This window comes from Sander vitreus, chromosome 12, assembly GCF_031162955.1.
Source record: "Sander vitreus isolate 19-12246 chromosome 12, sanVit1, whole genome shotgun sequence".
NCBI lineage: Eukaryota > Metazoa > Chordata > Actinopteri > Perciformes > Percidae > Sander > Sander vitreus.
Genome location: NC_135866.1, coordinates 9,204,975 through 9,221,393, shown reverse-complemented (window position 1 = coordinate 9,221,393; position 16,419 = coordinate 9,204,975). Strand labels below are relative to the sequence as shown.

Here is a 16,419-nt window from a genome sequence, read left to right as displayed (position 1 = left end):
TGGAAAAGGAAACTAAACACAAGGGAGAAAGGAAAGGAAAGAGAAGTAGGAGGAAGGAGAAGTAGCGGGAAATGGTAAAAAGCTGATAGCAATATTGGGTCGGTAGTTAATGGGAGCTTAAACGTGGAAAAATATAATCAAAGACAAAACTCTCCATTAATCTTCATTTAAATGACAATTTACAAAATGCAAAGAGTTCCCAAAAGCAGCTGTTTAGATGACAAAATGAAGTGGAGCGTTTTGCTGCCGCATACACGGTCATCAAAGTGACACAGGAAATGGATGCCATTTTCACTCTCATTTGGGTGTTTTTTCAGTCCCCTGTGGGTGCCAAACGCTTGCTCCCTCTCCTCTGTGACACTGGAGATATTTCAGGTTGGCCTGGTCGATCAATACGCCGCACTGTGACATGGCTCTTAAAGTCAAGTCATTAAATGCCACCATCTAAGTTCAATCAGATTCATTCAGACTTAGCCGAGTCACAATCTAACCACAGCTGCATGGTCGCTGCGTCTCTGCGGGGAGTGTGAGGTTTTCTTTTGCTGCCCGACCACCCCGCACCTACACTTTGTTCACAATCAGCACTCTTGTTCTATGAAAGGCTCACCAGCTGCAGCGTTAGCTTTTGACACGTCGGGTAAAGTGTTGTGACAAAGGGTCATTTCTTCAGGCCACTCTCCATCTGCAGATGCCAGGAAGCAGAGTCACTCATGCAGGTGAGACTTTGAAATGTGTGACTCCATCAGAGGAGCTGTGTGTGTACTTTACCTAGATGCTGAATAATTCAAATATTGCATGTTTTGGTTTAATTATGTTAAATATGTTATATGGCAGAAGGTAGCAGCGTGGGTGAAGGTATCTGTTAGAAAAACGCATTGGTTTTTCTGGGCAGTGTGACAATACTTCTCTTGCCTAGCAATGTGGGGGTATTGTATACCAACAACCCCTCTGCAGAAACAGTATGTGGTAGCATTAAACCTACATACAGTTCAGAAAGTATTCATTTTCACTGTTTTGGCTCTGTAATCCAGCACATTGGATTTGAAATAGAATAGAGACACTGAGGATTTAAGATTTTACCACCTACTCTTCCTCATGTGAGATGCTAGCGTTAGAACTTTTACAGACTCGTAATATGAAAACTTTTTGTAGAGTAGACTCTTGGGCCCTATACTTGGTCAGGAGTTGAATCAGGAGATATGCAAAGTTATCACAATGTTATTTAAAATGGTAAATGTTAAAAACAAAGCATTCCACACTCAATATCAAATCATAAATTGGCAGTTCAACAGAAATATTAAATCCTTGAAAATGTTTTTTCCAAATTCATCACAAGGGTCTAACTTACAAAAATAGTCAATTTGTCTTTTAATTCAGGCAGATCATTCCCAAAAGAGTGGTGGGTGTTGATGGGGTAAGATTTTTTGTGGGTGTTAACATCCATAGTAGGTGAGCAATGTTGGACTTGCAGCCCTATATATATACCCCTACTTTTAGGAAAATGCACCAAGATAATATACCCTCAATCCAAACTGAGTATGTGTTTCTTTGACTCAATACCAGACTGAACTTAAAAAGTGCCTGAAATAAGCAAGAACTGAAGAATACAAACCTGGCAGAGCATCACCGGAGAGAATGCCAAGTGTCTGCTGATGTCTTTGGGTCATAGAGTCCAGCCAGCCATTGACAGCGAAGGATTTTAACCCAAATATGAAATATAAAGACCTTATTCTAGTTTATGTTAACTTGTTACTTTCTGTCTCCTATCTTCCTACTGTCTTCCTGTGGATGTAATCACACTCAATTTAAAGCACTTTAACCCCAGAGGTAACGTTTCATATAAAATCAAACAATGAAACAAAATGTACAACTTTCTGACTGCACTGTAAATACTGTTAGTCAATTCTGCAGTTGAGATAATTGAGTTGCTGTTGCTAATGTGTACCTAGTTATATGAAATGTACTCACAGGGCCAGGTCTGTTTAGTTTGGTGTGTTAGGTGCAAAGACAATATCAGCTGGAATTACAATATAGTGGGGGGCTTTTTAGCTGTGTACTGCTGTCAAAAAGGTGGGGATTTTGATGCCCTGTACAGTACTGCAGGATTATTCCTGTGTACACAAGTTTTCAGTTATGTACAAATAAAAAGCTTTGTTTGCCAAATATGTCTCTCTTTTGGAAACAGGGGGCCAGCCTGTCTTTCTCAGAGTACAAACAATTTCCAATTGAAGCATTTATCTGATGCTGTTGAGGATCCAGAGCTTTTAGTGTATGAGTAGGTGGATCTCATTGTTTTGCTCGGGGGGCCTCTGACAGGACACATGGCTGCTGATGCAATATCACCAGAAGTGAACCTGGGGCCTTCCAGTTGTGGAGCAGTCTCTCTACTCTGAAGCTAACCTGCCGAAGACATTGTCAGGAGATGTCACTTGATGCCAGCTGACAGTTCTTTGTGGCATTCATCCTCTGCACATGTCTTAGGACCGAAGGGGATAGAGGCGGTTTGGACCATGACTTCCTCAGTCCCTGAAAGCTGTGTGTCAGCATGTGAGCTGAGTTTTCACTGTCTCTCAAAATTGTGTTTGGGAGAGCTTTATAGGTGCAGAATTGAGCTGTGAGTCTTATTAGGCTTTCCATTTGAGTTGAAGTGCACACAGTCTGACAGCGAAGTACAAGGAGAAATCTTTTTCTCACAACAGTTTACTGTCTGTTCTGTTCACCGACACATCCATCACTCGCCTCCTCTGCAGGCCGGCCACGTAGTTTTTGGTCTGTCAGTGGTCACTTTGGATGGATTGTGATTAGCATACTTCAACAATAGGAGCTGATTGTTTGTGTTGTTGCTGTGTTGGACCCTTCACCTTCTATTGATCTGGCATTGATAAACTTGCAGGTAGCATTGATCAAAGGGCGAGTGTGTTCATTTCAGTTGACAGTTGAAGGGCATGTGCTTGCACTGTTTTGTGCAGTTTGTATTGTGTTTGTTGACTCACTGGAGGCAAGATGGGTAAAACGCTGCTGCTGCATCATCCTCAGAAATAAACCTTGTTTATTTTCATTGATATGCTGCCTCCCTTTTGGAGGCTGTAGTTTGTGGTGCTGTTGAATTATGTTGTGTTATACTGAGAGGTGTTTGTGCTGAAATGTTTTGTCCCACCCAAAAATAAAACACTAGAAAAACCTCTGAGGATAATGCAATACAATTCAGAAAAGCACCATGAACTACAGCCTCCGAAATGGCCATAAATTTGAATCGGGCAATTCAATAGAAACTGAACATTATACCCTTCATGAAGGCAAGATTTACTGCCAGGCTGCTGCATTGGACTGCCAGCTGAGTGTCAATATCAGTGTAGCTAAAAACACAATAACGTGTAACCGCTTACTTAACATATGAAACAATATATTTTGCAATGCTTTTGGCTTTCATAAAACATATTCAAATATCTCTGCATATTGGCTGTGTGTGAATTGTAATTCCTGCTGTATGTATAAACAGAAGCATTGATCTCTAGTGTCACCCAGAGCAACAGTGTGGCTCATTGATGTGTTATGAATATTCTTTTGGACAACAACGGATGTTTTTGGCACAGACGATTAAGCTATATCAGGCTTCGTCTACACAGACAGGACTTGTTGGTGGGATCAATGCATTGTTGGTTTGGGATCCTCTTCATGGGATTTTTCAGACAATAAGAAAAATACAGAATACCACCAGACAATACAATTAAACATTGTTACAGTGGAAAAAAATATACAAGATGTTGTATATAATGCAGATGCACTGCATTAACAGAACATTATCTCTGTTTGTCCCGCTCCCTCTCAGTACAAACAAGTGGAGCAGTATATGTCCTTCCACAAGCTGCCGTCTGACTTCCGACAGAAAATCCATGACTACTATGAGCACAGATACCAAGGCAAGATGTTTGATGAGGAGAGCATTTTGGGAGAACTCAGCGAGCCCCTCAGAGAGGTGAGACATAAACCCACTATAAGACACACAATTTCCACATATGAAGTTGTACTGTAAGATTATTTTTGTGTTTGAGATGCTTAAAATGATTCACTGTGTTCACCGTGATCTTGACATGTTTTTCGCCTTGAAAGAAACACTTGACTGCAGCGTGGTGAGTGTGTCCAATCAATGTGTCTTTTCTTAGGAAATTGTAAACTTCAACTGTCGCAAATTGGTGGCATCCATGCCGCTGTTTGCCAACGCAGAGCCGAATTTTGTGACGGCCATGTTGACCAAGCTGCGTTTTGAGGTATTCCAGCCGCATGATTACATCATAAGGGAAGGCACCATTGGTAAGAAAATGTACTTCATTCAGCACGGAGTCTGCAGCGTCATCACTAAGGGCACTCTGGCGATGAAGCTTTCTGACGGCTCTTATTTTGGAGGTAGGACACAGTTTGCGGCTTACACATAGTTTTTCTGGTGGTGCCATTTTCTTTTTCGAAGCTGATGCACTGTCTCTTTCCTCGTTTCAGAGATCTGTTTATTGACGAGGGGTCGGCGAACAGCCAGTGTGCGAGCAGAGACTTACTGTCGACTCTACTCTCTGTCTGTTGACCACTTCAATGAGGTGCTGGAAGAATATCCCATGATGAGACGCGCCTTCGAGACTGTTGCCATCGACCGTCTAGACCGTATTGGTAAAAAGCTCCTCCAATGCATGCACACAGTACATAGGCTTAGAGGCTGACATCTGGGTACACTGATGCAGTCAGACATATGACTAGCAGTACAAAAGCATGTAACACATGTATTGCATTATTGTAAGTCATTGCATACAGCTCTAAAATTAACCCAAATTTACAGAGAACAATATAATATTGTGCTTAGGAAATGTGTCCAGAAAATTGATGTTGAAATAGGAAGTCAAATGAACCATGCTGTTACCTCAGAATGACAGGGGAAACTGTAACAGTAGATGAGAGTACTGGGTGACACATCCATTTCCCTCAGGGCTTGTTCTGCTAGAGGATGTACCTGATGTGAAGGACATAATATCTAACTCATATTCCTTTCTCGTTTCCATATATTGTTCTGCTTTTTGCCCCTTCTGCCTCATTCTTTCTCATCTCTGTTGGTAGCTCTTTAATAATCAATCCATGTATTTATTTCTGCAGGTAAAAAGAACTCCATCCTGTTGCACAAGGTTCAGCATGATCTCAACTCTGGTGTCTTCAACAACCAGGAGAACGAAATGATCCAAGAGATTGTCAAGTACGACCGTGAGATGGTGAAGCTGGTGGACCTGCAGCGGCCGCGGGCCATGTCTATGACCCCTTCCATCGGCGGTATCTTTGCTCCCCCCGGCCAGCCGCAGTCAGGCTCTGCTATCGCCACTCTTCAGCAGGCTGTGGCCATGAGCTTTTGTCCTCAAATGGCGAGTCCCCTGGTGGGTCCAGGGACTCTGCAGTCTCCTCGTATGGTGCGAAGGTTCCACGTGATGCAGAGCCTGGCCAGCCCAGTCTCCATGTCTCCTCTTCAGTCTCAACCCCCTCAGGCGTTCGGAGGGGCGTTTGGATCTGCAATCTCCAGCCCGCCTGTCCAAAGCCCGCTCGCAGCTTCAGGACGGACTTTCCAATACATGGCGAACGCAGGACCCTCTGGTTCCCAGTTGTCCCTAGTACAGCACCATGCACCCAGCCCCACACAGACCCAGCAGAGGCCTGCCTCACACAAGAGCACCCACTCCCTTCATACAGGTAGCTTGAGCCAGGATACCCGGGCCCTGTCTGCCTCCCAGCTTTCACTCCCCCAGGAGGGAACACCACAAGCTGCCTCTGCAGCCCCCAGCCCCCCACCATCCACCCGCACATCCAACAACTCCATCGGTCCCCCTCAGCCCTCTCACCCCAGCCTGCCAGGGCCCTCGGGAGTTGGGAGATCGGTAGGAGCTCAACAAAGGGTGGCCTTTGCCTCCACACCCCCTCCTGGCGGACCTGCTGGAATGGGGGCAGTAGCAGCAGCTGCTGGATCAGGACCTCCAGACTCTGGAGTTCCCAAGAAAGATTCAATTGTCAGCCTTCCAGAGCTAGACTCTGCCAGATCCCGGCTGTCTTCCAACTTGTGACCCTGGTAGAGTTCAGGAAAGAGGCCTTTTTTGTAGGAGAATCTGTTTGTTTTGGGTCTGTCCAGCTGATCTGTCAGCCTGCTAAATGACCAATCAGCTACCGCCAGGGCCACCAGTCATTCAACCTGGATGCACTGTGTGCTGGTGTCAGCAGAAGGAAAAGAGCAACTCAAAGTCTTGAGACACTTTGGCTAGGAGGAGTCTATACAATTAAACTAGTATAACTTAAGGTTGAACTGGTGTACTGTGCCAGCACCTTTAGTCTTAGTATCACCCCTTACACTCTGCTTCCAAACACCTACTGTATATCGCTGTCTTTACTGTAAAGATCTGAAGAAAAGTATGATTCATGTAACTATTGCATACTGTGTAGAATCCATGCAATGCAATCTAGCAGGAGCTGGATTTAAAAATGAAAATCAGGGACTTGAGGTCAAATGACAATGACATTTTAAGCGTTCAAAAAGTGTTTTGAGTGTAATTTTTCCGTATAAGCTGTCGTAGCAAAAGAACACATTGCTCTTCATATTGTTTAAAAATAGTAGTAAAAATAGTGTTTTAGACCGCTGGTCGATCTTACATCGATGTGTAAATAGTTGATGAAAAAAGTACGGAGGGATATTATATTCATTGTATCTACCCAAACCAAAGTTGAGCTTGAACACAAAGTGTGGTTGTGTCTGTATCAACTAAAAAAGAAAATAGAAGAAAATGCCATTTATTTAACTGCCTTGATTCAACGTTAGAAGCCATATATTTGGTTTGTGTGTATGTATATATGTGGGTGTAAGTTTGTGCGCGTGAGTTTGTTGGTACGTTTTGGTTTATTTTCAGAGAATGGACTCACACACACTCAACACTTGCTTTGTCAAGCGCGACTGGTTTGACATGCTGACACTGACCTGTTTTGATGAAACATCTGAGAGGCAGTCAGCTGTTTGGTCAGCGCACTGATTGTAACGCTGAAGGCAAAGGTGGTTAAATAGTCTGAGCTTTATTGAAAGGTAACATTTGTGAACAACCCATACTGTATACTTGCTTGTTTTTGTCTAGGTTTATTGATTAACACATGCAATATAATTCTGCAATACTCTACCCCGCCTATATATAAATATATATGAATATAAATATCTATACATATGCTGTACAGGAAAGTTTTCCTTTTGTTTTCTTTTTAATGTGAAATCTTAAAGAATCCAGCAGCTATTGTGGCTTCACTTGAAGTATTGTAATCCAGTGACCATGTTGTTACCTTAACCAAAAATGTTGGGAGGGAATGAGAGGATGTGCAGTGTCATTTTCGTAAAAACACAAACTGTTTAAAACTGGTTTGGAGTCCCAGGAGGAATCCACGCTTTGAGTTCAGCAAATCAGATCCTCCAAAACGTCACTTTAAAGCCCATTTGAAGATATTAAATTGGAAGATCAATGGTGATGGGCAATATGGGGCACGGATGCCTCACGTAAAAAAAACCCCTCTTTGCTCCATATCAAAGTCTTTATGTGCCCCATATTACCCAAAACTCCCACAAATGTCTCAACATTTCGATCCACAACAAACCTATTGTTCAAATTTCGGGATTGGGTTGAGACTTTGGTTATATTTGTTCTAAATATTCTGATCCTGTTAAACCTAAAAGCCTTCTCTTGCTGAATGTATGCCATAGGAGAAGGAAGACAGCTAATCAGATATAAACTGCCATGTAAATAAAGGGACAGAGATTCAAAGAGGCTTTTATGATGCAAGAGGGTTGTGGGCATTGCTGTACGTGTTGCTGAGTGTCTTTTTAGGTTTGATGATGCTTCTTTGAGTACAACGTTGCTGTATTTAACCTGTATGTTATTCCCCCCCCCTCCACACACACACACACACACACACACACACACACACACACACACACACACACACACACACACACACACCCACCCTATCCCCAGATTTATTGCCAGAGAACCCATTCTTTTAGTTAATTTATTGATATGGGCGTGAACGAGAGCGAGTTGTAACCACTTTGAACTCCTCTGTCCAAAGCAAGTACTGAAGACATTTAGTTAAGCACCTTGTGTTGCACTTCAATCTTGTAATCAAAATGAAAATCAATGCTCCATTCTTATAAAAACAAAAAACAAAAAAACGGGTGCAGTACTTCTCCTGGATCCATTAACTGGTTAAACTGTAAAGGACGAAGAGTGAATCCAATTGGGAAAGAAAATAGGCAGCTGATTCAATGTGTTAAACAAACACTGCATTCAAATTTTTCCAGCTCTGACCATCGATCTGGAGCCAAACTGTAAAATCAATGCAATGGACATTTCACTCAGGTTTGCTACCTTTCTAGAGAGATGTATTGCTTGCCACACAAGGTTGTCCATTGATTTACAGTATGTAGACTTGTCTATCCTCCCATAATCAACTTGTTGATTTATCCGTGCTTAAAGATTCCCCTTGAATTTTGACTGCCGTAGAAAAACAAGGATATATCGAGTGGATTTATAACCCTCAGATTGTTATTAACAAAACTCGCTGCCATTTTGTTTTGATCACTTGAGAGCTGTTTAAATCTTAAAACAAGGTATAAGTGATTGTTTTTACCCAAGGGCTTCATTATACGGCTTATAAACCCCTGGCTCATTGTCACTTTTCATTTGATCAGTAACATGCAATAAACCTTGTTCTTTGTCCTACCTGGGTCACAGTGCTACCCGCAACCCGCTCCATCAGCAACATGGGAACTTTGTATTGCTTTTTTCCTATGGGAAAGGTACATGCCAAAATGCCAATACGAATGTGAATGAAATGAGTCCATTTGAGTCAATAGCTGTTGTGTGCTTCAATGCTGTTCCAGTGCAATCAAATGGTCCTCTTCCCTATTCCTTTGTGCTAATACCAGAGTTTGCCCTATTAAGCTGCTATCAGGACTGTGCTGATATTATTTGAATGAGTCCACAGTCAGTGAGAGCAAGATGGACGGAGAGTTAAAGAGCTAATGTTTCAGGCAATATCAGGCACCGTCTCTGTTTCATTGCATCCATCCAGTAAGATACTGTAGTGTGTAATTCACTCCCACTCAAAGGATGGCATCCCAGACACTTTGAACAGTACCACTCTGTTTCAACCCTCAGCCATGAGGCTGATACAGCCCTGGCAAAGCACATACTTCTGTCAGTTATCTGTTTTGTGTCTGTGTCACAAGTGTTTTCAGTTAGTTGGCTTCCAGCCCCCGACGAACTGTGTGTGTGATATAGCGCTGTATTTGCCTGATGATTGGGGGGGGTTCAAAGTGCGATTGTTTAATGGTTCTTCTTCTGGACCTTGCTGTGAAGTGGGATTGAAATCCCTCAAACATAAACACTGACTGACAATTATTGAGAATATCTAAGTTTCAAACCTCTCATTCTTGCTGTACCAGATATTAAGGGTACTGAATGCCTTGGTGTTGATATGTTAGCAAATCAGGGTATTCTTTTTGTTTGTAAAAGTGTCTTTGATTTATCTGTATATTTTGTTTGGTTATTGTTTTTGCAATGTGCCCCATGCACATGGACTGTATATACCTTGTGCCTAGTATCTAGTTTCCACATAGTCTATTTTTGTGGTATGTATGTGCCTGTAAAAATGCAAATATGTGTTTTTATTTTCAACTTGCAATATATGTAAAAACATTAGATGAAGACTAGTATTGCTGAATTAAAATGACAATGTCAGTATATATAATTTTCCCTGATTTGGGAAACACAAAATTGCACATTTTTGTTGGTGTGAGCCTTCCAACACCATGCGCGCTGTACTCTGTACTTTCATGGTATACACAGAAATGTGGGGCACATTGTTGTGTTTTACCACAACCTGCTGTAAAAGAAACATTTTCTACAGTGAGAGGGTGAGCTCTGACAGGCTTCTGGTGGATATCGGCAGTCTAGACGTTAGCTTAGACGATCTGCTTGCTGCACAGAGCCAAAAATTACAAAGAAAATAATAAATAAAATTCCTGCATAAACATAAATACAGGAAAAAAACTACACTGTGCACATGCTGAAACGATATTGCTGCACAGGTCTTCAAACTCTGATGCTGGTTGCACAATAATCTGATTTGCCATAAAAAAATAAATTAAAAAAAGATTTCTCCAAGGCTGAATTTGGCTCACGATTCACAGCAGTCACAGTCTCGGCTCCTGGGTTGAGTTACCTTGACAGATAACAGCAGAGTGCATGCTTGTATTTTTCTTATCTAAGCAGAGTTCTGTATACGATTCTTAGTGGGACCTTCAAATCTAGACATTGTTGTGTACCAAATACTCTACAATGATTTTGTTTAGTCTTAACCTTTGTGTCGTAGCTACTGTAGCCTGCTTAGCTTACCTAAGCCTTCTCTCTGCTTCAGGACTGTGTATTGTGTGCTTGAGTTTGTGTGTGCGTGTGTGTGTGTGTGTTCCTGTGCCTTTTCTTCTATAATGTTGGTCCCACTTGAGAATATGATACCATTTAGGGGTTTGAAACCCATGTGAGGCTGAGAGAGACGCCAGCACAAACTGGAAAGTGTTACACGGTCACAACTCCACTTGTTCTAAAAAAGCAACACTGTAATGCGCCTAGAAAAGACTCCAGCACATCCCTAGACTAAGTAGCATTCCACAGCCTGCACGAGCAGCTCGGTGTGGGCATCCAGACACACTTTACCAGCACCATGTAGACAACAGCACAGATATCTGACACAGCATGTGTCCTCTCTCTCTTTCTCTCTGGAGGCCAATCTGCAACCATCTCAGGCTGTGCTCTGCTTCTGCTCTTAACAAAAAGGTTCAAGTATTTCAGAACTCCATCTCTGTCTAAGTTGATGTCTACAATCCAGGGACAAATCAGCTCCCAGCCCGAGCCGCAGCACTTCCAAATCGATCTCAAAGGATCAGGGGGATACTTGGGATGCTGGCGATATTTGTCGTTGTCCAGTCCTTTCAGACTGAGATGCATAGCTGGCAGCAACGGGCGCGGGGGCTGATTTGAGCCTGCATCCAAAAGGCTGTCTTGTCCACCACCTCTGCTGGCCGAGAACACAAAGCTACACCTTGGTCTCTCTCAATAAGCTGGTCTGTCAGTCAGTGGCAATGTCGTTTAAGCGTTCGTAAAAAGACAATACATTGTTGTGCAATAAAAAGATGAGCGCATTGGCATACTTACCTCTGTGTGTGGACTTTTATTCATTGGTGTGTGTCTTTTTTGGCCGGCATGCTGTGTTGGATGCAGTGTATGTGAACATTTAACCCTATGATTGATAGCTGCAATACACATGCACCTCAACCTTGTAAACCAGCCAGCAACCCCTCCACCCTTGTTCTACCCCACATCAGATCAGATCTCTCTCTCTCTGCAGACAGGGGCTCTGCTGCATCCCTGATGAGATGTCTGAGCTAAGTCTAAGAGCTTCCCACTGTGTGTGGGTGTGTGTGTGTGTATGTAAAAGCACACAGCACAGCAGCAAGTGTATTAATTCCTGTACCTAAGAGCGTGTGTGTGCACATGCAAGCCCTAGTTTTGTATTTGTCTGATATGGAGAGAGAGTAAATTAACCAGTGGCAGGAGTGTGTGTGTGTGTGTGTGTGTGTGTGTGTGTGTGTGTGTGTGTGTGTGTGTGTGTGTGTGTGTGTGTGTGTGTGTGTGTGTGAGAAAGGGTGGGTGGGTGTGTGCGTCAGAGATGAGGGCAGTCCAAGGACACACTCCTCTGGCAGCCTGGGAGCAGCCCCCACCCATTCCCTCTCTGTCTATTCCCCCACTGTTGTCTGGATCCTCAGCTATGCTGAGATAGAAAGATAAAATGACATGCAAGTTGAGGTTTGGACACAGAGCTTTACACCATTCATGTTGCCTCCTCAGGTCTACATGCAGCTGGTACAAATGTGGGTGAGGCCATCCGCAGTGCGTGTACGTAGTTTTACCTTGACGTGACATAATGTCCTCTCTCTCCCTCTCTCTATCCATTTCATTGTAATTCAATGAGGAAGCAATGTACTGATAGTGGCTGCAGGATTCTACACCAAGTTGTGAAGCTATATGTGGTCTGAGTATATAGTTTCATCCTGTATATGGCAGAGGATTGTCCTCTACCTGGTTTCCTCTGCAGTGCTGGTCCTCTACTGTGTCCCTGGCTGTCCTACTTCAATTAATCATCAACATCTCCCGCACTACCCCCCAGGCTGTTTACCTCCAGAGGGCAATTTGCTTATTTAGCTGCTTACTGGTAACCCCGTCCCCTCCCATCCATCTCCTTCCCAGTTCCCTCGCACTGCTCCTTGACTGGACGCAAACTCCCTGATTTGCCCATTTTTAGAAGCTAAAACATTTGTGTCCCCTGGGTTTTTTACCAGCGAAATCAGCATTTTCTGAAACTGTGATTCATAAGGACATGTGCAGTTTGTTATTGTTGTAACATTTGCAAGTGTGGATGCGCACAGGGAACTTTATGTGTGTGTGTGGAAAGAAGACAGAGGCACAAACGTTCGCCCTTCCGCCCGAACATTTGCTCTGCTGAGGCAGCATTGGCCGGGGAGCATCTAGAGAACACACCTTAAATCTGAATGCCAGGATTAGCATTTGGTCCAAGCTCTGAGTCCATGAATGAGTCAGTGAGCAAGACACAGAGAGAAAGAAAGAGAGAGATACAGTACATCATCTTATAGCCGCAGGCAACAGCACAGTTGCTGGACAGTGGGCTGGGGAGGATGTGAGAAGTGCGTCAAGCTGAAATGATCAAGAGAACAACACACATAAGAGACAGGAGGGAAGGACAAGCTGTCATCTTATCTGAATTTAACTTGTTGGTCCTCTCTAATCTTTGGCCCCTGAGGGTTTTTGTTTTATTTCGCATTTAGACAAAACAAAAGATTTTCCTCCAACTGATCAATGCAGCCCTTATCCAAAAACACATGGCCTATAAATCACATGACCCTTACCCAACTGTAATACAGCCCACCATTCCGTGGCACACTTACTGCACGCATACATCAAAAGACAGGAAATGGCAAAGAGTCCAGTAATCCAAGAATTTATGATTAGCAGGTGTGCCAATATACAATCGCTGGTCAAAAATGGATTACACAATATTTTTGAACCACTATACATATAAATCCAACTGTATTATAATTGGTTTGTATAGTAAGTATGGTCTCTTATATAGTGGCAACAAACATCATTTAAAAATTCTAACCAAACTATTCAAATGTGGCCAAGCTTTGTTGTTATTAACTATTTTATATGATAATGGTTACTTTCTCATCAATATTGCATTATACACTACACACATGTATATTTCAGTGAATGACTCTAAAAAAGTTTAAAATGCATACACACTTAGATTTACTCAATCCATTACATGTAATGTTCCCAAAATATGAGACATGGATTCAGACTTGTGATGCAAAGCTTTACAGAACAATTGGCAGCTAAAGATGATAACACTAACAACACCTTTACTTATAACACAATTTCTAATAGAGTACTGTTTATTTGCTTACATCAACAAATTATGTAATGAGCAATGTGTCTCTTGGGGGAGAGGAGAAGGAGGAGGAGGAGAAAGAGAGCAACTGCAGTAACAAGAGCACAACCTGTATACAGTATGCAGCTTATACATACAATGTTTTATGTAAATTATGAACCGTTCAAATGTGGCTTCCTAAGAAAGTCCCTGAATACAGTTTGCAAGGTAAAAAAAATAATTCAGCAATTATTTTTTTCTGAACTTTGTCTTTCAACTTTGTTTCTTCTCTTGAAAATGAAATGAGAAAAGCAGCAGAGGAGAGAGGAGCTGAAAGGTTGCTGGACTCTTTGTGAGCAGCTGGCCTGAGCAGCACTCCATTCGCCTGCTCTGCTAAACACTTCCCATTACAGACGACCCAGAAACGTCCATGAACCCTCTGGCCAAAAGAAGGAGAGAAAAGAGAGCAGTGCAGTGATATGCCAGCAATATGGAAAACCGGAAATATGATTCATGAAACATGAAATATAAAATATGATTCATGGAAAGAAGAATATCCAGGCAGATATTATTCCCTTTTTTTGCCTTTTTTTTTTGTTTCGTTTGCAAAACATTTAATCGCCTCCAGGTCTTTAGGCTGTTTCAGCTATGATTGTTTTGTGACAGGAAACTAAGGCCCCCACTCATTGATTTCATTCTATCATCCACTTCCACCAATAATATTTGCTCTGTGCTGTCAACTGAAGTTGAAAGAGCCAGGACAATGCTTTAGCTTCTGAATCATCTAATCTGCTCTGCTCTGTCAAGGTCTGTACTCAGTGACACTGAGTGGCTATTCATCAGAGCAGACACACTCACACATTCACCCACTGTGACACACACACACACACACACACACACACACACACACACACACACACACACACACACACACTTTATTAACTAATCAGTTTAAAGTCACCCCACACTCTTTACGTGTGTGATTAAGGGTCATGTCATTACATATGCTATATCTATTCATTTTAAAGGCACCCTGTGGATTTTTTGACCACTTATAGGCCTATGGAGCAATGTTTTTATGAGTGGGCCCTTGATTTGTTTGTATCATACACATGCAAAAGGATGCGAGTGAAACGATACACGTTCCTGCAAAAGTTTAGAGTTATTCTACTGATCTGCAGGTGGCAGCCGAAGAAGACTGCTATCAAGTACACATGGATGTAAAGAATGCATGATTTAAAATGATCCAAATATCAGCTTTGCAAATGTTTTATTAGGAAGGTAATACATTTGAAAGCTTTGTTAGGCCTCAAGGATACACACAATTTGAGTGAGAAACACTGTATGTAAACAAAAATTCCAAAGGGCATCTTTAATTAAGATGACATTATATAGGCTTATGTTTAAAGGAAATTCCAGTATTTTTCAACATGGATCTTATTCCCATAATTGGGTCCATTCTATTGGTCATGTTAACTTAGCACTAGGCATCTCGGCAAGCACCGCCAGCACTTAACTTAAATAAATCATTTCAATAACAGTTGCCTTTAAGGCTACATCCACACTACTAGGTTTTCATTTTAAACCTGCCTTTAAAACCAAAACGATCTTTGTCCTCACAAGCGTTTTAGCAACATTTCAGAACTAATCCCTGTCCATACACGCCTGAAAATGCATACTGGAGACCATTTACGTACACTGGGCACGCATGTTGCCGAGTTTTACATCCCTGCCGAGAATTGCATTCACCTCGCCAGCATTTACCGAGTCAGGCAGCAACAATAATTTCTGCTGAATAATGCATGCACCCCTTAACACTCTTGACAGCCTCCTGACACTTTGGAAAGAAAATCATCATTTCAAATGCTTGTCTCTGAGTGTGATTGAAAGTAGACAGAAACGAGTCCCCTGGATTAGCTGTTGTAGCTAACTGCATAGCTGTCTGAATGATTTATGTAAAGTTGAAGTTTATGTGAAAATTGTGTTTGGAGGATATACGTTGCCTGCATCTCCCAAATCTCTAGAAAAGACGAAGATCAAGGTTAAAAAATATTTTCTTTAATGCAAAATGTGAAAAATACTTATACTATATACTTATAATTATTTTCAAAGACACTCAAACTCTAACCTGAGCAACTGATTTCTCTCATTTTGACACACGTATCACTGGGAAATAAACAGCTTTACCAAATTAGCTTTGCACAAATCACAAGGTCATTTTTCATATTTCTATGCAGATGTATTGTGTGCATGAAAACTATTACTGTAACTAACAGCTCAGATGATGTGAGCGGAGGCAGAGAGGAAGTGAGAGAAAACAGAGAAAAAACTAGTTGTTGCTTTGACCCTTTAACAGAGCTATTTAATTCTGGCAGTGTCAAGCTTTTAGTTGTTGTTGTTGAGCATTAGCCCAGGGGCCAGACTCTTCTGCTCCGTCATTGTGTTTGGCTATGTGACCATAATCACTAATATAGGGCTGTGGGAGCTTGCATTTTCTAGTGGAATCCTGCACTCTGTGCAGAAACATAATCTCTAGTAGTGGCATCTCAAGCAGGCTGCTGTATGTGAAGGGGAAACAGCAGAGACGGTCTAATTATCAGGAAGATAGAGAAACCCCACAGCATCCATCACATTCACACAGAGCATCCCTGGGTCCATCCCACCCTCTCAATCTCTCTTAATCTCTCTCTCTCTCTCGCTCTCTCTCTCTCTCTCTCTCTCTCTCTCTCTCTCTCACCTGGGAACAAACAGACCTCGGGTAAGTCCAGCAAAAACAAACACTAGGCAATAGAAATGTACTGAAAGTGCTCAGCATAGTGTCTAATGAGAATGCGTTGTATGGCATATGGTCTTAAAGGACAA

The 16,419-nt window shown here is 42.2% G+C and overlaps 1 protein-coding gene across 1 annotated transcript in view; it reads left to right on the top strand.

The window, feature by feature from the left end:
* The window catches only part of LOC144526446 (potassium/sodium hyperpolarization-activated cyclic nucleotide-gated channel 2), a 28,571-nt gene extending 22,485 nt beyond the window's left edge, over nt 1-6,086 (top strand). Inside the window, exons 5-8 of the mRNA XM_078263930.1 lie at nt 3,830-3,976; nt 4,164-4,404; nt 4,495-4,659; nt 5,137-6,086. Of these exons, the coding sequence (XP_078120056.1) occupies nt 3,830-3,976; nt 4,164-4,404; nt 4,495-4,659; nt 5,137-6,086 (1,503 nt within the window). The remainder of the gene's footprint in view (nt 1-3,829; nt 3,977-4,163; nt 4,405-4,494; nt 4,660-5,136) is intronic.
* The last annotated feature ends 10,333 nt before the right edge of the window (nt 6,087-16,419 follow it).